The sequence below is a fragment of the Phascolarctos cinereus genome, unplaced genomic scaffold, assembly GCF_003287225.1.
Source record: "Phascolarctos cinereus isolate Bilbo 61053 unplaced genomic scaffold, phaCin_HiC Scaffold_5;HRSCAF=322, whole genome shotgun sequence".
In the NCBI taxonomy this organism is placed as follows: domain Eukaryota; kingdom Metazoa; phylum Chordata; class Mammalia; order Diprotodontia; family Phascolarctidae; genus Phascolarctos; species Phascolarctos cinereus.
Window position 1 is genome coordinate 272,638,622 of NW_027555958.1, and position 23,217 is coordinate 272,661,838.

General features: G+C 45.8%; 1 protein-coding gene across 1 annotated transcript; it reads right to left on the minus strand.

The window, feature by feature from the left end:
* Nucleotides 1-1,662: 1,662 nt before the first annotated feature.
* Nucleotides 1,663-17,228, minus strand: NOTUM (notum, palmitoleoyl-protein carboxylesterase). Its single transcript, XM_021000981.2, is given in 12 exon segments — nt 1,663-5,134; nt 5,278-5,325; nt 7,506-7,653; nt 9,965-10,065; nt 10,543-10,734; nt 12,319-12,421; nt 12,887-12,945; nt 13,128-13,188; nt 13,953-14,048; nt 14,227-14,279; nt 16,480-16,561; nt 16,564-17,228. Coding segments are annotated over 12 exon segments (1,578 nt in total). The 5' UTR covers nt 16,889-17,228; the 3' UTR covers nt 1,663-4,824.
* Nucleotides 17,229-23,217: the final 5,989 nt, after the last annotated feature.

Below are 23,217 nucleotides of genomic sequence, written 5' to 3' on the forward strand. Positions count from 1 at the left end.
CTCAGTCTCCTCTCAATAGCGCCTTGTGTGCTGAGGTCAGAGGTTTTGCTTCCAAATGAATTTGTCTTTAAAAAGTTCATTTGTATGTGTGTGTTTTTAAAATTTTGGTCTGTGTTTTCTTTCACAGCATGACTTACATGAAAATGTGTTTTGCATGACTACATATGTATAACCTATGTAAAACTGCTTGCCTTCTCAATGGTGGGGAGGGAGGGAATTTGGAACTCAAAATTTGAAAAAAAATGTTAAAAATTGTTTTTACCATGTAACTGGGGGAAATATTCTTTAAATATATTTAAAATATTTTTTGAAAGATAAGGAACCTGAAAAAAATAGTTCATTTGAGCATCTTTTGCACTCTTACCCCAGGGACCAGAATTCCTAGGTACAACTTTATCATCCATTCATCCTTCATCCTCCTGTTCATCCATCCTCTCTTCCTTGATACTCTGTCCTCCCTTGGCCTTTATGACTCTCTTCTCTCATGTTCCGCTTTGACAAATCCCTCTTATCTTTCTTTCACTGGTTCCTTTCTCCTTTCCATTCCCAATTGTGGATGTCTCCAAAGGTTTTGTTTTGACCCTCTTCTCCTCTCTTCCTCTACTCTCTCCTTTGACAAATTTATCTACCCACATGCCTTCAGTTATCCCCTCTGTGCAAATGACTCCTAACTTTGTATATATAGCCCTTATTTATTCCCTGGGCTCTAGGCCTGCATTTCTAACTGCCTGGATACCTTTCTGGCACCTCGAACTCAGTATATCCAAAATTAGACTCAGCATCTTTTCTCCAAAGTTCGTCTTTCCTTTTAACTTCCCTATTTCAGTGGATAGTATGACCATTCTTCCAGTTACCCAGGCTTAAAACTAGGAAGTAATTCTTGACTCTTCTTTCTCTCCTCTCCTATTCACCCCCTTAGTTGCCAAATTTTGTCAATCCTATCTTCACCACATCTCTAGTGTCTCTTGCTTCCCAGTTCTATTGTCACCGCTACTTGAGCTCTCATCTCTCTTACTCTTAAAAGTCTCCAGGGGGCAGCTAGGTGGCACAGTGGATAGAGCACTGGTCCTGGAGTTAGAAGGACTTGAGTTTAAATCCAGCCTGAGACATTTGACACTTAACTAGCTGTGTGACCCTGGGAAGTCACTTAACCCCATTGCCTAGCCAAAAAAAAAAAGTCTCCTAAAGGACTTCCCTGACTCTAATCTCTCCCCTCTCCAATTCATCCTTCCTACAGCTGCCAAAGCAATCCTCCTCATGTATAGGTCTGACCACATCACTCCCCTGCCCAAATCCTTTAGTAGCTCCCCATAGAATAAAATACAAGCTCCTTAGCCTGACATTCAAAGCCCTCTATAGCCTGCCTCTAACCAAATTGGACTACTAGCTTTTATCCAATATCGCTCTGCCCTTCATCACCCCACACTTTTTTTCACACTAAACATATCTGGAAAACTCTTCCCACTACTACGTATACCCATCTTTGCACATTAATACTCCTACTGTCTTTCAAAGTTCAACTTGGGTGGTGCCTCCTCCATGAAACATCTTCTGATCTCCCCAGTCAGAAGTGAACCATCCTTTTTGAATACTTCAGTCTACTCTAACTTCTCCAAAGAATCTAATCATTCTCAGACAATTCTTAGCATACATCCACTCTGTTTTATTTCATCTTTGTATCCACAAAACCTAGGACAATATTTTGCACATAGTAGGTGCATAATAAATGACTGTTCAGTTGAACTAACAGAGTAAGCATTATCTGAAACTTGACAAAGTAGAGCTTCCCACAAGAAGAAAAAAAAAGGGGGAGGGTTTGAACACAAGAAAATTACCTGAGGTGAATGCTGTTCTAATGACTGGGTACCAAGGATGCCATAAACCTATTAAGGGATGATCCTCTAATCTTAGGCTTTCCAAGCCAGGCTTTAGGGAGGGTGTTAGGCTTCTCTTTGCTATCATCTCCTAAGGGGAAAACCAGTGGGAAACAAAGTTGCACTTTCAAATAAATAAGTCGGTAGGGTGAGGTTCTTTGGTTTTTTATTATTTAAAAAAAATATGTTACAAAACAATATCATTCATCTTATATTCTTGCTTATTTCCTTTTTAAAAAAATTAAAGTAATAAAAAAGTCACTTTATAAAATAATACAAAAAGGCATGAAAAGGCCTGGGAGGTGAGGATGGAAAGGGACTGAGATGGGGCTTCTGGTGGAATTGAGGAATCCAGTGCTTTAGGCTCTGCTCCATGGACCAAACGCTCTGGGGGGAAAGGGGAAGAAAGAGTAACAGAGGAGTCCAGGATGGTGACAGAAGCAGATCCAGGAGGGGTCATGAGGATGTTGCTTCATTTGATGGGCAGCTACTCTCTGGCCAGACTGCATTGGAAACAACGGGAGGAAGAGTTGAGACCAGAGACCTCAGCCAGGGAAGGAAGGGGGAAGGGTGAGTGGAAATGATGGAAACATTATAAGGAAAATGACTACTCCCTCCTAGAATTTTTGATAGAGAAAAAGGAAAGCCAAGTAGGGTCTGACATGCACCCTAGATTTTTGGAAAAGAGTTCAAAGGGCTCAGAGAAAAGACTATGTAGGACCCTACGGACTAAAATTTCTATAGAGGAAATCTGCTCAGGAGGGATAAGACACTCTCAAGAATTTCTTAGTAACTGAAATCACAAGGGAAACAATTCCAATGAATAAAAAGATATGTCCAAAGAGATCAATGTGTATATACTATGGACTCACCAGCCAACTGAGATTTCAGAGATATGGAAGCAAGGGCAAGGGATAGAGGATGAATATAAGAACATGACACTGTCCCATAAATATAGTGTCAGGAGTGCTAAGGCTCACAATGGGCTCAGTCTAGCTAGGAAAGCAAAACTGACCAAAAACATAGTATTTTAAAAAGCCATATTAGGAAAAAGGAAGATTAAATCGGAACTAGAATTGTTTCTTGGGTAGGGGGGTGTGGATGAAATAAAATAACTAACAACAGAAAGAAAGCAGGATTCTCTAACTCTGATTTTCTTTTATGTTCTCTGACAAAGAGAATGAACTCTGAACTAATGATAACAGTAAAAATGACTAACAGAGAATTGATGTCCAAGAGGAATAAGCAGAAAGTAAGAGAATGCCTAGATATCCTTGATCAGTTGAGTCCCATGGCCAAAAATGGACTCCATCTTTGTGTCCTGAAGGGAGTACAAGTGATGGCACAACCACTATCAATAGTATTTGAAAGACTATGGAAAATGGGAGAGGTGTCATAGGACCAAAGAAAGGCAACTGTTATCCCAATTTAAAAAAAAGAAAAAGGGGGAAGAGAACAGTCTGCAGACTATAGGCTAGTAAACGTGACTTCAATTCCTGGGGAAACTCTAGAATGAATCATTAAGGGAATGATCTGTGAATATCTAGAAAAGAGCCAGCACGGCTTCATCAAGAACAGGTTGTGCCACCAAATGTTATTTTCCTTTTTTTTTTTTTGACAGTTACAGTAGCAGGATTAAAACATGGTGGATATGATTTACCTAGATCTCAATCAAGCATTTGATGAAATGTCCCATGGTTTTCTTGTGGAAAAGTTGGAGAGATGTGAGTTAGGTAACAATACAATTAAATGTATGCAGAATTGAGTGGCTAAACTCAAAGAGTGGTCCTTCATAGTTCAATGACAAAACTTAGAAGGAGACATCCAGGGAAGTACCCCAGGGATCTGCACTTGGCCTTGTCCAATTAAATATTTTTACCTAGACAAAGTCATACTTACCAAATTTTTAGGTGAACAAAGCAGGAATTTAAAAACAGCACTCCAAATGACAGGATCCAAAAAGATAGGCTGGACAGAAACCAATTGGGTGGAATCAAATAAGATTAAATTCAACAGAGATAAATGTAAAGACTCACCTTTTAGTTAAAGGAGTCAGTTTCCAAAGGACAGGATTGGGCAAAAGGCATTGTTAGACAATGCTATGTTGGGGAAAGATATAGAGGTTCTGCTGGACTGCCAGCTTAAGATGAGTCAGCCGTATGAGATGGCAGATAACAAAACTGACATAATCCCGATCTATATTGAGAGGAATAATGCATAAGAAGGGGAGTGGGCCTATATACTCTGCCCTTGTCAGACTCTCTCTGGGATACTGTATTCAATGCTTGGTGACATAGTTTAGGATGTACTGGATAATGCTCAAGGGAAAGGCGACAAGGGTGGTAAGAGGCCTGGAGTCCATGTCATGACAGCTTTAGTGGAAACACCTGGGAATGTTTAACTTAGAGAAGAGAAGACTTGGGGTGGCATTAGGGATGAGGGAAACACGACAGCTTCAAGTATTTGAAAGGCTGTCATACAGAAGATGGATTAGATGTGTTCTGCTTGGCTTCAGAGGGCAGAAACAGAAGCAAGGGGACAAAGTTACAAAGAGACAAATTTAGACAACATGAGGGGAAAAAAATTCCTGACAAAGCCATATAAAAGTGAAATGAGATGCTTCAGGAGGGGATGGGTTCCCTTCCTACCCCATTGGAGGTCTTAGAATAGGCTGGATGACCCACAGTGAGAATATCATAGTGAGGATTCTTCTAGGGGGCCATGGGTTAGGCTGGACACTGAGGACCCTTCCAGCTCTGAACATTCTGCGATTCCAAGGGTCTCAAGGGCTCTGTTGGTCTCAGTGGGACACATGTGTCGAGGTCCAAGGGGCATCAGGTACAGAGCAAGAATGTGAGGTGACGTGGAAGAAGGGAAGGAGGCAAAGGGTCTTCATGGGGGTCACCCTCTCCTGTGCTGGCCATGAATCATTTGCACATCCTGACTTCATTTAGCTCCCACTGCTAAGCATCCCCAGCAGCTTGCTAGGCTCCAGCCCTTGTTGCTGGGCCATTTTCTGTACATCGAAGCCCATGTGCATGAGGAACTGGATTATGTTCATCTCTTGTCCCGTAAACTGGTCTCGGATGGTGGGACACGAGGGGTTGCAGTGGGGCCAGGGGCAGTTGTCGATGAGGTGGACGGGACAGCCCTTCAAGGGGGGTGCTTTGCCATTTTTGTTGCTCTCATGAAGACTTCGGTCCCAGCAGTGAAGTGCTCGAGGCAGTGAGGTGCCCTTCACCTGAATGTCCGTCCAGTGGCTGCAAAGATTGAGGCACACAGGTAAGTGGGGGAGGGGGTGGAAGAAAGCTGGGTGAGGAGAAGAGGCAAAGGGGAGCCTATGGGTTGAGGTCTCATACACAGTAGGTAGAACTGAAGTGAATTATTGTATCGAGACACTTACTTTCGGATGATGATCTCATGGGACAGGCAGGCAGGGGCAAAGCTAGCCCTGTTTTGGGGAACGGAGATATGATCAGTGATTATCAGCTGTCATTGGTGCTGACTTCAAACCCCTTCTCACTACAATGTACCCAGATGTCCATTCTATTATCCCTGCTCTTCAACCTGTCTCTCCTACCCTTCCACCAGCTCTTTGCCCCCTACATGTAGAATCACAGACTTAGGGCTGGAAGGTAACTTGCAAGTAACCTAGTCCAATGCCTTCATTTTACAGATAAGGAAATAGAGGTGAAATGACTTACCCAGGTTCACACAGCTAACAATCGATGGATCTAAGATTTGAACTTGGGTACTCTGACCCCCAAATCCAGTGTGCTTTATGTTACCCCACACTGTCACCAACTTCATTTTCTGTTGCTTTTCTACATAAATCTTTCTAGTTAGAGGCTGCTAGGTGGTGCAGTGGATAGAACACTGGGCCTTAGAGTCAGGAGGAGCTAAGTTCAACACCAGTCTCAGACATTTACTCTCTGTGTGATCCTGGGCAAGTCACCTAACCTTTGTCGGCCTCAGTTACCTCAACTGTAAAATAGGGATAATAATAGCAACTACCTCCTAGGGATTTTGTGAAAATCAAACGAGGTAAGATTTGTAAAGTATTCAGCACAATGAGTGGCACAATGGATAGAGCATTGGCCCTGAGTTCAAATCCTGGGCAAGTCACTTAACCCAAATTGCCTCCAAAAAAGTGTTTAGCAGAATGCCTGGCACATAGTGGGCACTTAATACATTCTTATTTCCTTCCATTCATATGAATCTGCTTACTGACCTCCACATATGAATTTTGTTTTTCTTACATCAATGCTTTTGCACATGCTATTCCCCGCAATAGGAGTATCTTTCCCCTCCTTCTTTCTCTAATCCAGCACTCTTTACCACTTTCAAATTTCTGTTCAAAATCTATTTCCTTCTGAAGGACCCTACCTGACTTACCCTACCTAACCTCATTCCTTTACTGTGGACCTTGCTCAGCCTTTCTATAGGTACTCAGTAAGTACTATTTTCCTATCTTCTCATTCAATTGTCTTTTAAAGAGTTCTCATAATCTAATAGTCTGTAGGCTACTCAAGGGCAGGAATTGCTTTGTTTTTGTCTATTTTCCAGCACAATGCATTATATACAATAGGTATTTAATAAATCTTTGTTGAACTTAATGAATTGAGCTGGGTACACATGATGGGAAATAATAAGAATAAAACTAACATTTATATAGTGCTTACTATGTGCCAAGAACTGTGCTAAGATTTTTTTTTTTTGGCTAGGCAATGGGGTTAAGTGACTTGCCCAGGGTCACATAGCTAGTAAGTGTTAAGTGTCTGAGGTGGGCCAGGTGCTCTATCCACTGAGCCACCTAGCTGCCCCTAAGAGTTTTCACAAATATTGACTCATTTGGTCTTCACAACCCCGGGGAGGTTTGATTGTTGTTGGGGCAGCTAGGTGGCGCCATAGTGCATCCAGTGCCAGAACCAGAGTCAAGAAGACTCCTCTTCCTGAGTTCAAATCCAGCCTCAGACATTGTGTGTCTGTTACTGTGTGACTTTGGGCAAGTCACTTAACTCTGCTTCAGTTTCCTCTTCTGTAAAATGAGCCAGAGAAGGAAATGGAATACCAATCCAGTATCTCTGCCAAGAAAACTCCAAATGGGATCATGAAGAGTTGGATGTGACTAAAAATGACTGAACAATATAAAATCTTATTTGACCTTCACAACAACCCTGTTGTGATTAAAATCCCCATTTTACAGTTGAGGAAGCTGAAGCAAACAAAGGTTAAGTGATTTACCCAGGGTCATACAGCTAAGAAATATCTGAGGCTGGACTTAACCTCAGGTCTTTCCTGACTCCAGGCCTGGCACCCTATCTGGATGATTGAGAGAGAATGATTCTAAGAGACTTTCCTAACCAGGGTACTCAGCATAAGGGTTTTCATACAGGGAGCACTAGAAGTAGTGGGTGATGATTGGCTCTCACCTGCCCCCACCTCTCTGTCTCAATTTAGGGCAAATATTTAACATCCCTGAAGGTTCTTGCTTCCTCTGCTTGACCATTTAGGAATTCAGTGATGGATGATCTGGACATGGTGTCTAGGATACTGGGGTCAGCTACCCCTATGTCCTTCTTGGCCCTGTCCCTCCTACGTGTGCCCTCCCCCTAAGCTGAAGACACTCACGACACATCCTTGAGTGTATTCCGAAGCTCCCGGCCAAGGTTCTGGATATAGAGCCATTGCCCTTCCTGCACAGGCTGCCCGGTCAGATGCACGTTGTCCACAGTCAACTGGGCTTCATCAAACAGCCATTGTACCACGAACACAGGGCCTAGGACAGGACATGTATTGGCTCAGAGTGCAATCTACCCTGCCCCTCCCCGCCAAAATCCCCTCCTGCTTTTCCTCAGGGGCAACTCCAGGTATTCCCTCTATCCCCCACTAACCTTCTAAACTAGTATTAGGGGTGGGAAGTATTCATTGTCCTCTACCTACAACTCAAATTATGCCCACCTTTGGGACCATGCTGTGGCTCCACACCCTTCTCTGGAAGGTCTTCCCAACTTTTTTCAGAAAAGGTTCATCCTCTCCTTACTTCGAAATCTGACTATGAAGACTCATCTTCTCAGGAAGTTTACCCAATTTCAATCGCTCCTTTATCCTGCATTCCCAACTCCACCCACCCTCCCCATTTATTTGTACACAAATCCAATTTTCCCTTGTTTTAGGTACAGAACCCTAGAACCATAGAATGTCTGAACTAGAAGGGATCTAATGCAATCCCTTTATTTGACAGATGAGGAAACAGAGGCAAAGAAAAGGAAAGTGATTTCCAAGGTCACACAGCTAGTTAAGTGGCAGAACTGAGACTTAAAACCAAGGCTCAGGACTCTAAATTGAGGAGTCCTTTCCATTCTACCACAACCCAACACAGAACATTAGCGCTGAAAGGAAACTTAAAGAATGAGTGGATTAATCCCAGGGGGGTGCTGAGGTCAGCTCTAACTGGCTTGCTGGAGCTGACTGCTAAATTTTCAGTGTGAGACTTGGCAATAGGTAATCACTACAAATCAGGGACTGATTGGGCTTGAGCTCAGCCCAAGTGTAGTAGAAAGCTCTGGGAATAAAGTCACCACCAGGCTGGAAGCTAATAATAATAATAATGATAATGATAATGATAATGATAATGATAATAATTGGCATTTATATAGTGCTTTAAGGTTTGCAAAGTGCTTCACGTTGATTATCTCATTTGAGCCTCATAGTACCCCTTGCTTAAGTTCCAATTCTTTCTAAAAAACATACTAGTAGTTGTCATTCAGCTCCTGCTTAAACACCTTCATCCACGGGGGTGGGGGGGTGAGGGGGGGTGCCTGATGGACAGCTCCAGGTGCTAGCAATTTCTTGGTTCTTTGTAAGTATGCATGAAATCCTTTGAGGCATACTGGCCTCCTTAACGAAACAGTTCACATCCTATCTCAGACATTTCCCAGCTTGGCTGTGTGACCCTGGGCAATTGACAAATCCTCTGAGCTTTAGTCTCCTTATGTGAGAGATGGCGACACTAATGCTCAGAGTACTTCCCTTGCAGGGTTATAGTGAGCTTTAAATGATAATGTGTACGAAAGTGCTTTACAAATTTTAAAGTACTATGTATATATCAATTATTGATAGCGATGGAAACAAAAACAATAATAATAAACTTTCTAAGGCTATAAATTGAAGGAGAAGGTACAGATCTGAATTAGATCCCTCATTTGGAGCTCCCTACTGCAATCAAATCATATGTCCCATTTTTTTTTAAAAGGATAAAAATGAGTATGGGAACAGCTACATGGCACAGTGGATAGAGCACTGACCCTGGAGTCAGCAGGACCTAAGTTGAAACCTGGCCTCAGACCCTTATTAGCTGTATGACCCTAGGCAAGTTACTTAACCCCAATTGCCACCACACATAGAAAAAGTATGGCATTGTGGGTAGAAGGCTGGTCTTAGAATCATCAGGAAGATATGGGTTCAAGTCCTGCCTCTGACATATACCTGCTGTGTGACCAAGGAGGGTAAGTCACTTAACCTCTTCAATAACTGTCCAAATTATAGATGAGTTGCCTAGCTGCATCAGTGGAGGGAGTTTTCACTCTGAGCATTCCTTCTACACCAAGGAAATTACAGGCCCAGATTAAAACAAAACAAAACAAAACAATCCAGGGGCAGCTACATGGCGCAGTGGATAGAGCACCGGCCCTGGAGTCAGGAGGACCTGAGTTCAAATCTGACCTCAAACACATGATACTCACTAGCTGTATGACTCTGGGCAAGTCATTTAACCCCAATTGCCTCACCAAAAAAAAAAAAAAAAACACAAACACAAAACAATCCCCATGCACCAAAGAAACAAAACAAAATCTAGACTGTCAGTTCCCTGAGTATAGGGACCAACTCTTTTCCTTCCTCTGTATCCCTTAGACAACATACACAATGAACACTGACTCTTACTGACTATGAGCCCCACTCCACATTTCCATAACTCGATCTCCCAACTGCTTACTTCTACTCTGAATTTTCAGGGGGAGTAAATAGGGACTTTGGGGTCTTTTTCCATCATGCCTCCTCCTAAGCCCCAAGCTCCCACCCCCACTCACAGCGCAGGGTAGGGTAGATTTTGTATCCAAAGAAGCAGTTCCACTCCTCGCCTTCCTTGAACTGTAGTCGGCAGCGCTCGGGAACGACCCCGTTCCAATACCTGGAAAGCCAGGAGCTCTTGAGAACTCAAGAGGATCCCACATAGCGTGACAGGTAGGTACTTTTCCCTCTAGTCAATTCTGGACTCATACCACTATGACTGGAAGTGACAGATCCACCATTCCATGGGCATTCACCTCCCATCACTGAAGCCATGGGCCTGACCCAGTACTCTACCAAACCCAAAGAACTCAACTGTTGGAATTTGTACCTAATTCAGCCTTTAGTAGCACTAAGAGTCTCCCTCTAGGCTCTCATGCCTGACCTAGACTGGAAATGCAAGGTATTCCCAATTCCTAGTCCTCATTTGGGGTGCCATCCTTCAAGCCCCAGCCACACCATGGGCTAAGTGGATTCTCAATATTGGGGAACAGGAGATCAAGGGGCAGTAATGTCTGAAGATAAGGAAGGGGAAGGCACCTGCAGCAGGGTGTCAGTAACTTGGGGAGGGGAGGCAGAGGGCAGAAGAGACTGTTACCTGATCCCGCGTCGGATGGCTTCCGTGGGTGCACAGGTGATGGTGTCAATGCAGTCTGTTCGGCGGTACTGCCTGTTGTCCAGGAACCAACCAGAGTCAGCCAGGCCCCGAACTTGGATGGCTGAATAGCCCAACTCCTCTAACTGCTCTGCAACCCGGTCCACATTCAGAAGAACCCCAGTCCCCCCAGCACTGTGAGTGAGGGAGAAGACACATGGGTAGCTGATACAGCCAAGCAGATAAGCAGGGTCATTTCTAGAAAGGTCACTTAGCCCTGGGGTCATTGCATATTTTGATGTCATTTATTTTAAGAGAGCCATTGGAAAAGGCCCTGAATTTGGCAATGGTAGTTGTAGAAATGAATCCTGAATGGATCTGCTACTCACTACCCATGTGAATTGTGACACATTACTTCCCATCACTAAGCCTGTTTCCTCTCTACAAAATGATAGGATTGGACAAATGTCTACAAGAAGAGATATGAGAAGATGCCACCACCCCCATTCCTTGGCAGAAGTAGGAGAGCCATCGGTATGATATATTGCACACGTTTTCAGACTTTTAAGATGTACTGATTTTTTTTCTCTTCTTTTTCTTGAAAAAATATCGTTATATAAATGGCTCTTTGGGGTGGGGGGATCCTGGGAGAAATTCTGATAAAGTAAAAAAATCAGGTTAGTCAGTAAGCATTTATTAAGTGTCTACTACAATGCCAGGCACTGTGCTAAGCACTGAGAATACAAATACAAAAACAAAACAAAAACAAAACCACAACCCAACAACAAATATAGCAATCAAATTAATTTTTAAAAAATAATAGGAATAAACTAGATGATTTCTATGGGCCCTTTCAACTCTAAACCTTTCTCTATCTCTCTCTGTCTGTCTGTCTCTGTTGCTCTCTCTCTCTCTCTTCGCTCCTTCCGTCTCATACTCTCTCAGCTCGTATTCATGTTTAGTATTACGTTTCTTCTCTGAAGTAAGGCAGTGTGGGACAGTGGAAAGAGGACCATCCTGGGAATGGGGAGACCTGGATTCTAGTCTTAGCTCCCTGTCACTGGTAGTATCCCTTCTTCTGAGCTCACTTTCTCATTTGTAAAATCAGGGAGTTGAATTATGTGATCTCTAAAGTCCTGTGAAAATCTTGCAGGTCAAGTGCCAGGAGTAAGCCCTCACCATTTTCAAGGGCACACATATTCCTAAAACTAGAGTTCACAAACTGTGATTCACTATAGGTCCACAAACCTAAATATACAGGTCACTAATCCCAACTAGTGTGCTTACCTAGAATAGTTAGCCAGTTGGCCCAAAAAACTCAAAACAGGGGCTTTTACTGGGCTGGCATCAAAAGAAGAGTAGTAACAAATACAATAAATGGGGGCAGCTAGGTGGCGCAATGGATAGAACACCGGCCCTGAAGTCAGGAAGACCTGAGTTCAAATCCGGCCTCAGACCAAACACTTGACGACACTTACTAGCTGTGTGACCCTGGGCAAGTCACTTAACCCCAACTGCCTAAAATATGTATGTATATGTATATATAAATGTAACATGTACCTTTAAAAAAAAAGACATGTGAAGCAAAATATTTGAGCTTTGGCCACTCAGGGTCCTTCCTCTTACCTCCCCTCAGTCCTTTGTTCTCTACCCCCTCCCACTCCCAGTTTAATGCAATGCCGGGGATGGTTAGCAGCTTCCTTCAGTCATTTTCCCTACATTCTATATATTCTGTCCCCTCCCCTATGTTAGCCTCATGCTCCTCTCCCTTGTACTCACCTGCTTCCAGCTAGAAGCAGTACCTTGGCACTGGTCAACCCTTTGCCCAGGAGCTCTCTAACCACCTCCTGGATAATAAGTGCCCCCATGAAAGCATATTCATCTGTAAATCAAAGGACGTTTCTCTGCTTTAGGAAAGCATTATTACTTGTTGGGCAGGGGGAGAATAAGATCTTTCCCATGTCTCCCCCCCAACCCAATGAAGGGCCTGGGCTTCATCCATTAAAGTTTGGCTATCCCTCACTTGGAAAACTGGGTTCTTTGGGAATTTCAAGTCTGGGTGGGCAAGGCCAGACTAGAATTCCCATATCTTGAAGACGAAACCATATCTATTCACTAGGGAGAACTGTGCCCCACAAAAAACAGGGCCTCTGATATAAGACCCTGGCCTAAAGGAGGAAGATGGTACTAGGGACAAATACCCAGGGGGATATTTAAAGGGATTTAGGACTAGTGAAATCAAGGCTGGGTTAGAATAACCATGGGTCTCCCTATGACCATGAAGGGAAAGAGAGAAAACAAAAGTAGAGAAGAAGGAAAGGGACAGAAGAAGGGGAAGAAAACTCACCAGTTTCAGACTTGGAGGAGGCTCCACTCCAGACATCACTGGAGCAATAGGGGATGAAGCTGCAGAAGACAAAGCTGATAAGACTGGCAAAAAGTAGTATTTCTCTATTCCAAACTGACACCTCCCCTGGGAAGCTCAAGCTCTGCTTTTCTGTGGAGGATGTGTTGAAAATTTCTCAATGCTATGACTCCACCCCATCTCTCCCAGGGAATAATCCCTGTCCCCCATACTTATTCCTTACACCATGTTGGCATTCCACCAGTGGGGATTCTCCTCTGGTTGAGATGAGAGGATACCGGTACCTGGATGGGAGGAGAAAAAAAACAGTGAGACTTTTGGTCAAGCTTTAAGATCTTGATAGAAGGTGTGGAGATATATTGGCGTAGGGAGAGGTCAATTTGGGCCCTAAGGATAGTGAGGTGTTAGAACAGGTGGTACCACTAGTCTAAGACAAACACTAACTGTGTCAGGATGAGAAAACAGAAAGTCAAGTCAGTTTCAGTCTGCTTCATTATCATTATCAAAGGGTGTCTGGTAATCTTGTAAAAGTTTAGGAAATACAGGAGATTAGGAATAATGGGGAAGGACTTTGCAGATAGAGAATGCTTCTCTGAGGATCTGAGGAGAAGCCCTTTTAGATAGACTAGTTTAAGAAGTTAATTATATGGGCGGGGCAGTTAGGTGGTGCAGTGGTTAGAGCTCTGGCCCTGGAGTCAGGAGGACCTGAGTTCAAATCTGACCTCAGACACTGGTGCTAGCTGTGTGACCTTGAGCAAATCATTTAACCCCAATTGCCCAAACAAACAAAAAAGCTAATGATGAGAGTACTTCTTATTCCTTTAGGGCAAAGACTTCAAAATGTAAGGTGCTTCCCTTTCACAGCTGCAAAAATTGAGGCATTGATAGAGTCATAGCAAGTCAGGAAATAGGAGAACAGGGTAGGGGCCCAGAGTCCAAGGAGAATAGTGGGAGGGAAGATGGGGCTATTAAGGAGAGGCCACATCAAAAGGAGGGTAAAGGAAAAGGCAGCCATGCAAAATGAAAGGGGGTGTATGTGACTGCTGACCTGTTCGAGTTCTGGGCCAGTCTTTGGAGCTCATAAGACGCCTCATGGTGTCATAGCGAGAATCGCAGTTTTCCCGGTTAAAGCAATACCAGCCGCCTGTCAGGTCAGACACATTTCAGTACCCTGTGGTTTGGGCCAGCCACCCGCCCCTCCTTCAACAGGTCCCCCTCTCATTCTCATTCTTCACCCTCTTTGGGTTCCCCAGTTCTTAGTCTTTTCTTCCTCTCTTTTCCTACCCTCTTCCTCCCACCCCAACCTCCACCCCAAGACCCACCTTCCAAAAAAAGCAACCAGCGCCGGCTGCCCTTAGACTCCTTGAGGTAGTAACTGTAAAAGAAATAGGGTTGGTAGGTCAACTAGGTCTTCCCTGACCCTCTGTAACCCTGGGATGCCAGGTAAGAAAGGGTTATTCCACCTGTCACTAAGGAAGGGCAGTCTTGTGCCACACGGGGGCGCAAGAGTCTAGGTAAACCTATAGCTAAGCTGAAGCTTAAAACCTTTGAGAAGAGCAAGGATTTGGAAAGGACAGAAACAGGTCTCCTGTCTCCTGGGGCTAGTCTTAGGGAAGAAGTTAGGGCAGGTCCAAATTCTTTATACCCTGGAGGGCCGAGCCAGCTCAAAAGAAGAGTTGTTGAAGGAAGACAAAAGGGTGTTACTGTTCTAATGAAAAGAACCCTCAAGAGGCAATCCAAAACTTTTGTTCCCAAGCCAGCTCTGAAACAAACTACTTTTGTGACCTTGGGCAATTCATCTGACCTCTATGGTCTCGTTCCTTAGCTCTGAAATAAAAAAGATAATACCTTGCTCTTCATGCCCTACACATGTGATGGAAACTTGAGAATATGCTAAAAAGTTGCATTCCACATTGTAGCATTGTCACTAGGGGAAGGAAGCAATGGAAGGGAGCACAACCCCATTAACCTCCATTCACCCTAGAGTAAAAACTGAAGAAGGGAAAAGACAGCGGTGTGAGTATTCCAGCCAGTCAGAGGTGTAGTTCGGAAGGACAAACATAGTCCCAAGAGAAGAAAAGTTGGGAAAGATAGAATGGAAAAGAATGAAGGAGAATTAGAGTAGAAAAGAGGACTAGGGTAGGGAATCCTGGTTGAATTTTGCTCACTGACCTCATCACCACCCTCTCCCTCATTCATGGCTGCTTGTCTGCTGTGCCCCATGCTGTTGCCATGTGTATGTCCAGTCTTTTCTCTTCCCTTCCACCCCTACCCCCATTAGCCAGGGATCTCTGCCAGGGCAATGACAGTATCTATCTCCTCCTCCTCCTTACCTCCAGTCCCCAAGGCTGTGCACTTCATGGATATTCAGTTCATGGGGTTGATAGACATTCGGTAAGCAGCTGTTGATCATGACTGTCACTAATTTGCTGCAAATCTTCAGCAAGTTACTTTACCTTTGAGTCTCATTTTCTGGCTCTCAATATTCACAGATTCCTGTCCTAGTTTCCCTCCATTCTCCTCTAGGTACTAGTAATGGCATCTCCCTTCGTCTCCCTGCCCCCAAATACACACAGTCATGCTCTCTCACCCTAGAGGGAGAAATAATGTCCCTAACGTCAGTTACACAGTGTCAGAAGGTATTGGAATCCCTGGATTCCAATTCAATTCAACAAACTTGAGGGTTTTTACACTGTGTCGGGCATTGGAGATTCAAACAACGGGTCCGCTTCTTTTTTTGGATATTCATTAGCCAAGCCAGGTGGACTAATGAAGCAGTCTTCAGAAAAGGGGGTGCCCCTGTGGCTGATTTTCTTCTCTATAGTCCCCTCATTTCTTCATATGGAAAGGGAACTGAATGTATTCCTAAAGTATCTTGGTACCCTTTCTTCGAAGCAACTAACTGACTTTCTTGTAAGGAAACTGGTGATTATTTCTCTTCCCTCATTAATCTTCTCCCCCCCCCCCCACGTATTGGAGAAGGCAAAAGAGAATGAGTAGATTCAGGAGTTCTGATACTCCTTGTGCTAAAGTGGACTTTGAGGCTTCAAAGTCTAGGGTCTTTCCCTAAGTATCATAAGCTGGGAAAAGTCTGACGGATTCTTTCTACCTGGAGTCTTCTCCAGGAAAAGGGATGGACTTAGGACCAGAGAGGGGAGGACTCCCCCTCACTTTCTCCCCTCCCTCCTTCTTGGGGGTAAAAACTCCAGGGTCTCTAAAGGAAGAGCAGAGCAAAGTTTTCTGCTACTACAAAATGGATTGGGGGGTGGGTGGAGGGAAGAGGAGGATGTATGGGGGGTGGAGTGGGGGCAGAGACTACGGTGTGGGATGGGCCGAGATCCTGCTTCTGTTCTCTCGTAGTTTCCTTTGGAGAGAGTAGGCTGAGACCGAGAGGGGAGAGAAGGCTTGAAACGGCGTCCACCTGCCGCTGAAAAGAGTGGAGTTGGGAGAGAACTGCAAACGGGGGAAAGGTGAATGCGCTCGAGACCCGAAGGGCCTGGAGAGCCCGAGATCGTGGAACTAGGGGGTGGGGGAAGAGGAGAAAGAGAGGGGGTCCTAGCTCCGGAGTCCCTTACCCCGCGGGGCTGCCGTCATTGCAGGTCACCGAGGTGTTGAGCAGGAGGTGAAGACGCAAGTCCTCATCCAGCTTTTGAGCGAACAGGGATACAGGGACTGGGCCAGACTCTTGATCTGAGACATGAAGCTGTCCATGTTGCCCTCCACAGCCGTGAAATCCAGTGGGAAGCTCTCCACTGGCTGCCCTGCCACCTCGCCCAGTTCCCGGCCGGGAAGCGCCTGGGGCTGGGGCTGGGGCTGGGGCTGGGGCTGGGGCTGAGGCGGAGACGGAGGCGGCTGCGGCTGCGGCTGCTGCTGCTGTTGCTGCTGGTGCTGACCACGCCGTCTCCAGGTTTTCCTTCCCTCGCTGCCGGGGCCCCAGTGCAATAAGCCCAGGAGCAGCAGCACTCGCACCGCTCTTTGGCCCATGCCAGCGCTGGTCCTGTCTTTCCGGGGCCACCTGCAGGGGAAACGGATCAGCGGGTGAGCCCCAGTGGACTTTGAAATCCGAACTGGGGCGCCGCGAGGTCGGGGGTAGTCCCAGTGCCCTGGACTGGGCTCTGTGCTCCAGCCGGATCCCCGCTCTTCCGAAGAGACTGTCCTTCCCGGGGTGCTCAGGCACTCCGCCCCACCGTATCTCTGGTGGGCTCCGCACGCTGCGCTGGCTGCTAGGCGTCGAAGCGATCTCCTTGGCCCCGGGGCCCAGTCCCCTCGCCCCCAGCTGTGTCTGAGCACAAGGGTAGCCTCTACTTGGGCTGGGCTGGGTTGGGCTGGGCTGGGCTAGACTATCCCAGGCAGATGCTTACTCTCTCCCCGCACCCAGCTCCCCGCGCCCTGCTCCCAGCTCCGCGTCTAGAGGAGGGCAGTTCTGGGTCTGGGTGCTTTGGCTCGGTCCCGCTCCAATGAGCGGCGGGGGCAGAGCCTGGGCGTAGTTTGCGGGGCCCGCGGCTGTCCCGGTGCCCACGCGTTAGATGTGCAGCCACCGCCTCCCCGGCCTTCACGGAGCTCGGGGGCGGGGGTGTGGGGGGGTGTGGGTCTGGGGTGGGGGTGGCGGGGGAGGCGGTGATCTCGCTTTTTTCTAGGCGGAGGCATCGTCTTTTCTTCCCAAACCGCAAACATGACAGAAGGGGCCTGGATTACCCCGCCGTGACCGCCGGAGGCGCTCCCGGCCCCGGCTTGGTGTGGGGCAGCGCGGCTGTGGCTCTCAGCGCTGCCACAGCGGCTCCCATTAAGGAAAAGCCAGCCAGGCGCCTTTCCCCTTCCCCGCCCCCCCCCCACGGGGGACGGGGGGAGAAGTAAGGAGGGATTGTTTTCACTGGAAAGGTGGGGGGAGTCACCTGCGGAAAGGAAATTAACTCTCACCCCTCCATCTCCACCCTCCCCTGCAGCTAAAAGCTGGCGGTAAAAAACATCGCCCAGGGCGGAACAAAACTTGGAGACTGGAGATCGCTGGGGCTCCATCCCAGTTCATTCCTCTCACCCCAAGTTTGGAGAGCGGTCCCTAAGAGGTTGAGGAGGGCACAGCTGGAGAGCGCACCCGGAGTAATAGGACAATGACATCCCTGGAACCCTGTAGTCTCCCCCAGACCTCCCCCACACACACTTCTACCAGCCTACCCAAGCGCAGCGCAGGCAGCACCTGGGGGCGCTGGCATTTTCAGAGCGCCAGCAACATCTGGAGGAAGGGGGTGGTTTGCTGCTTTAGCTCGCGGGTCTTCTAGGCTTGAAGATTCCGCTGAGAGCTGTGCTTCTTCAGGGTTGCGGACCCAGGTCCCCTCCCCCATTTGCCTATCTGGATTTGGGATTCGGCTCCTGGGACTGTCTCCTGGGACACCCCCGCCCATCCACCCTGGACATGATAGAAGTCCCTAGCTCCTGGCTCACCGGAGCCCCGAGCTCACCGCTGGCTGTACCCTGCACGGAGTTGCCCTGCTGGTGGGACTCCCAGGCTACTGGCTTTTTCCTTCCCTCCCTCTCCCTCCTACCCCCACTCCCGGCTCCGCTCTCCCCTCTGGCGCTGGCGGACAGCCGCCGGGGACTTTTATCTAGCCAGGGCCCCCGGATCAAAGCGACGGCTGCCACGGGTTTCTCTGAGTCTTGGGGGTGGGGGGAGTAATAGGCATCTGAGCCAGGATAGGGAGTAAGAGAGGGAGAGAATGGACAGGTGTGACCGGGAGCAAGGGTGCTGGAGCAGTTGGGGGTGGAGGGGGAGGCTCCCTCAGGTCACGCAGGAACAGATACCTCCCCTAATCCCGATGAGAGCAAGCCAGGGTCTGCCTGAGCTGAATCTTGGCAAAGGTTTTTTGGGGGGGACCGTGTTGGAAAACCCTAACGCCAATGGTATAGAGAACTGCTACTTGATACTACTCAGTGCCCTCTGAATGACCTTTTATCCTATCTTAATTGACTGAGGAATCTTCCTCCCTAGTCCCACAGTCCTCAGAATTCGATGCCATAGGATCAAAAATTTATAGTTGGGAAGGAACCTTAGAGGCCATATAGTCGAACCATTTCATTTTTCAGAAAGGAAAACTGAGGGCCAGAAAGATTGAGTGATTTGCCCAAAGCCACTCCGTAAATAAATGGCAGATCTAAAATTAGAATCCAGATCCTCTGACCCCAAATACTGTGCTCTTTCCACAAGGTCACACAAGGTAGATTGCACGTGGCAAAGCTGGGCTTTCATCTGACCTCTGACTCTGGGACAACGCAATGGAAAGAACGCTGGGCTGGAAGCCGGGAGCCCTGTTACCAACTCTGTGTGACCTTAGCCAACCAAGCTCTTTCTCTTTCTCTTAAGTAAAATGAGGATTTGGGGATAGCCTTCCTAAGGGGCCCGACTCCACTTCCTCCAGCTCTAACATTTAGCGATTCATTGCATACATAGCATGCCTAGGGCAGCTAGGGCACGGTGGATTGAGTACTGGGCCTGGACTCAGGAAGCCCTGAGTTCCAAATCCAACTTCAGACACTCACTAGCAGTGGGACCCTGGGCAAGTCACTTAACCATTACTGTTTGCCTCAGTTTCCTCATCTGTAAAATGAGCTGGAGAAGGAAATGACAAACCACTCCAGTATCTTCAGAGAAGATACGGCATCACCAAGAGTCAGACAAGACTGAACTGCACACATAGGAGAAGTTGACATTATTAGATATTAATGGAGACATTATAACTTTCTTCCAAGACTCTCCTGGCACTGGAGCACATGTAATCCCAGGAACCAGGTACATTAAGTGTTTAATAATTTAGGTTAGGTAGTCATCACTGGTCCCTTGATTTAATTAGCATAACACTCAAAACATTTTTGTACTTTTTTTTACATCACTTCCATTTACAAAATATTCCTTCCCCCTACTCCATCTAAAATGCCATCTCTTGTAACAAATAATTAAAAAAAGAAAGAGAGGGGAAGAGGATCTTAGCAAAGCTAAGTTCTTAGAGGGTAAAGGCATTTTTAGCATGAGCTAAGTCTAACAGTGTATGCAGTATTCTACACCCATAGTCTAACCTTTTATCAAATGAGATTACATGTAAAGCACTTTGCAAACCTTAAAGCACTATACAAATACTAGCTAATATTATTAACTATTGTTAAGGAAGAGGTACATTTTCAGGCCCATTGTAGTGACACAAACATTCAGTTTCCATTTTCTTTGTTATTGGTCCTCCCATTTGTGTTGTTCCTTCATGTTCAACTCTTCATGACCACATTTGGGGTTTTCTTGGCAAAGATTCTGGAGTCGTTTTCCATTTCCTTCTCCAGCTCATTTTATGGATAAGGAAACTGAGGTAAACGGTGAAGTGACCTGCCCAGGGTCACACAGCTAGTAAGTGTCTTGAGGCTGGATTTAAACTCAAATCTTTCTGATTTGAGGCCCAGTGTTCTATCCACTATTGCCCTACATTGTTTACAATTATTATATTGTTACAGTTATTGGGTATATTTTTTTCCTGGTTCTGCTTACTTTGCATTACTTCACTTGAGCTTCTCAAGATTTTCTGTATTCTTCATATTCATTGCTTCTTACAGTAAAATAACATTTTGTTACATTTATGTACCACAGTGTGCTCAGCCATTTTTCAGTCAATGGGCATCTACTTTGTTTCCAGCTTCTTGCAAAAAGTGCTACTATAAATATTTCAAAGTATATGGTAACTTTTTTCCTATCTTGATTTCCTTGAGACACATACCTAGCAGTAGGATCTCTGAGTTACTGGGTATAGCATGTTAATCGCTTGCTTATGTAAGGGCATCCCCTTTGTAGACTTCAGCAAAGTTGAACAAAGTTAGGGACCACATTGAAACAATGAAATATGAATGGCCCTGTCAGATGCAAATTGAGGAAACAGGCTTTTCATAACAAGATTTCACATGAAAAGCAGAGAAAAGACCTTGCTCTAGGTCACAGACTGTCTTAGTGCCTTTTTCATTTACATTAAACCAACAGGAATTTGGGAAAGTAGTAGATGGTCACCATAAGTTAGGGTGAGGTCTCTCATGAAGAAAAACCCATTTCTGAGTCAGGAAAAATTGTGGAATAGGAAAAGCTATACCTCTTCCATTATCTGAGTGATGCACTGAGGGAACAGAACTGGAGAGTCAGTTCTAGGCTAAGGGTCTGCTGCCCTTTTCAGAAAGAGCACAGTGGGGGCAGCTAGGTGGCGAAGTGGATAGAGCATTGGCCCTGGAGTCGGGAGGACCTGAGCTCAAATCTGGCCTCAGACACATAACACTTACTAGCTGTGTGACCCTGGACAAGTCACTTAATCCCATTGCCTAACCCCCCCCAAAAAAGAAGAAAGAGCACAGTAATACCCAGACAGGCCATGAGGCTGAAGGCAGTAGAACTCAGGGAATCCATCAGATCAGTCTATCTAAAACAAAGATACTCGGGAGCCAGACCATCACCAGAACACCATATGTAGTACTGAGCTTTGTGAAGACTCTCCGGAGAAAGAGAAAACACTGAGGCATTCCATTTCTGGAGTTGCACCTTGACCACATGTCCTCCCTACTACTTTTGTACTGTAAGTTTGAACCCACTCTTCCCGTAAGGATTCTGTGTCTATTTTTAGGAAAGTGTGCCCTGGTTTTGAGAGGGATGCTTTGTAACTACTCTTCTTGTTATACTTGAGTAAATGGTTTTTTCCTAAGATCTGAGTCTACTGGCTGGGAAGAACATTGGTGGGGCATATGAAATACAGTGTTAGTGGTAGACTTTCTTAGGGTTAACCTCAGAACCTGAGGTAGAAATTCCCTCTTTGGAGACATAACCTGCCAGTGTCAGGAAGAGAAATGAACCCAGAGGAGTGCTACATTGGGCACAATCCCAAATTGCTTTTCAGAATTATTGGAACAGATCATTCACCTCCACCAACGGTATAGTCTGGCGAATTATTTTCACATACATTATGGATCGCATATTTAAATCTGGGAGGGACTCTAAAATCCAATACTCTCCTGTTACAGATGAGGAAACTGAGGTTAAGTGACTTGCCAAGGTCACCAGAGCAGAATTTGAATCCAGGTCTTCTGATTCCAGAATCACCATTTTTTCTACTGCTTCCCTATTTCATTTGTTTCTCCATGGAGGCAGGTAAAAGCAAGGGATATGTGTGTGTGTGTGTGTGTGTGTGTGTGTGTGTGTGTGTGACTAGTGAATAAACCAAAATACAAGGAGATTAAGTCATCCAGGTCATACTGTCAGTCGAGATAATTGTTACTAGAACCTAGGTTTCCTGTAATCTAATCCAGTGTTCTTTCCCAAGTAAGGAATATAATGGATACAGCTCTGAACTTGGAGTCAAGAAGACCTGAGTTCCATTTCTACCATAGACACTGCTAGCTGTGGGACCCTGGGCAAAGCAATTAACCTCTCACAGCCTCACTTGTCTCATCTATAAAATGAAGATAATAATAACACCTATCTCATAGGGTTATTGGGACTTGAATGAGGTAACATAAGTACTTTGCAAAGCTTTAAAATGCTGTATAAATGCTAGCTAATTAGGCAGCTAGGTGGAGCAATGGATTGCAAGCACACTGACATGAGTTCAAACCTTGCCTCAAACACTTATAGCAGTGTGACCACAGGCAAGTCACTTAACCTTTCATGTCCTTAGTTTCTCCATCTGTAAAATGGGGATGGTAATAGCATTTACCTCACAGGGCTGTCGTGAGGACAAAACCATAATACGTGTAAAGCACTTTGCAAACCTTAAAGCATATAGAAATTCTAGCAATTATTTCCCCTACATGGCAATGCCTCCTTGATTCGAAAAGACTGAATAAGGAAATAGCTCAGGCAGACAGGAAAGAGCACTGCTACCTGATTCTTGGACCACTTTACCTGATGTTTTCATCTCTCCCTAATAGGCTGACACCTGCTTCTGCAACTAGACCTCTCCAGACTGCCTGAGGTTTTCGTCACAGGTTGGGGAGAGATTCTCCAGCCAAGGTGTTTTGATTTCTTAGCTGAGGAAAGGCCAGAACTCTCTTGGTTTTTCTTGAATTAGTAGCTCAGTACTTTATGTGGAGGATCTCTGAAGTATGATTTGTAGGTAATGACAGTGGTGAAGACCCTGGCTTCCTGTTTCCCAACATGGTTCCCCCTCCCCCTTCTCCCTCCTCCTCTTCTCTGTGGCTTGGTTGCCCCAGACTCTGCTCCCTGTTCAATGCAGCTGCTTCCTGTGGTAGACAGCTCCTATTCACAAAGGTTTACTCAATGTCAACAGTATTTCATTTTGGGACCAGGA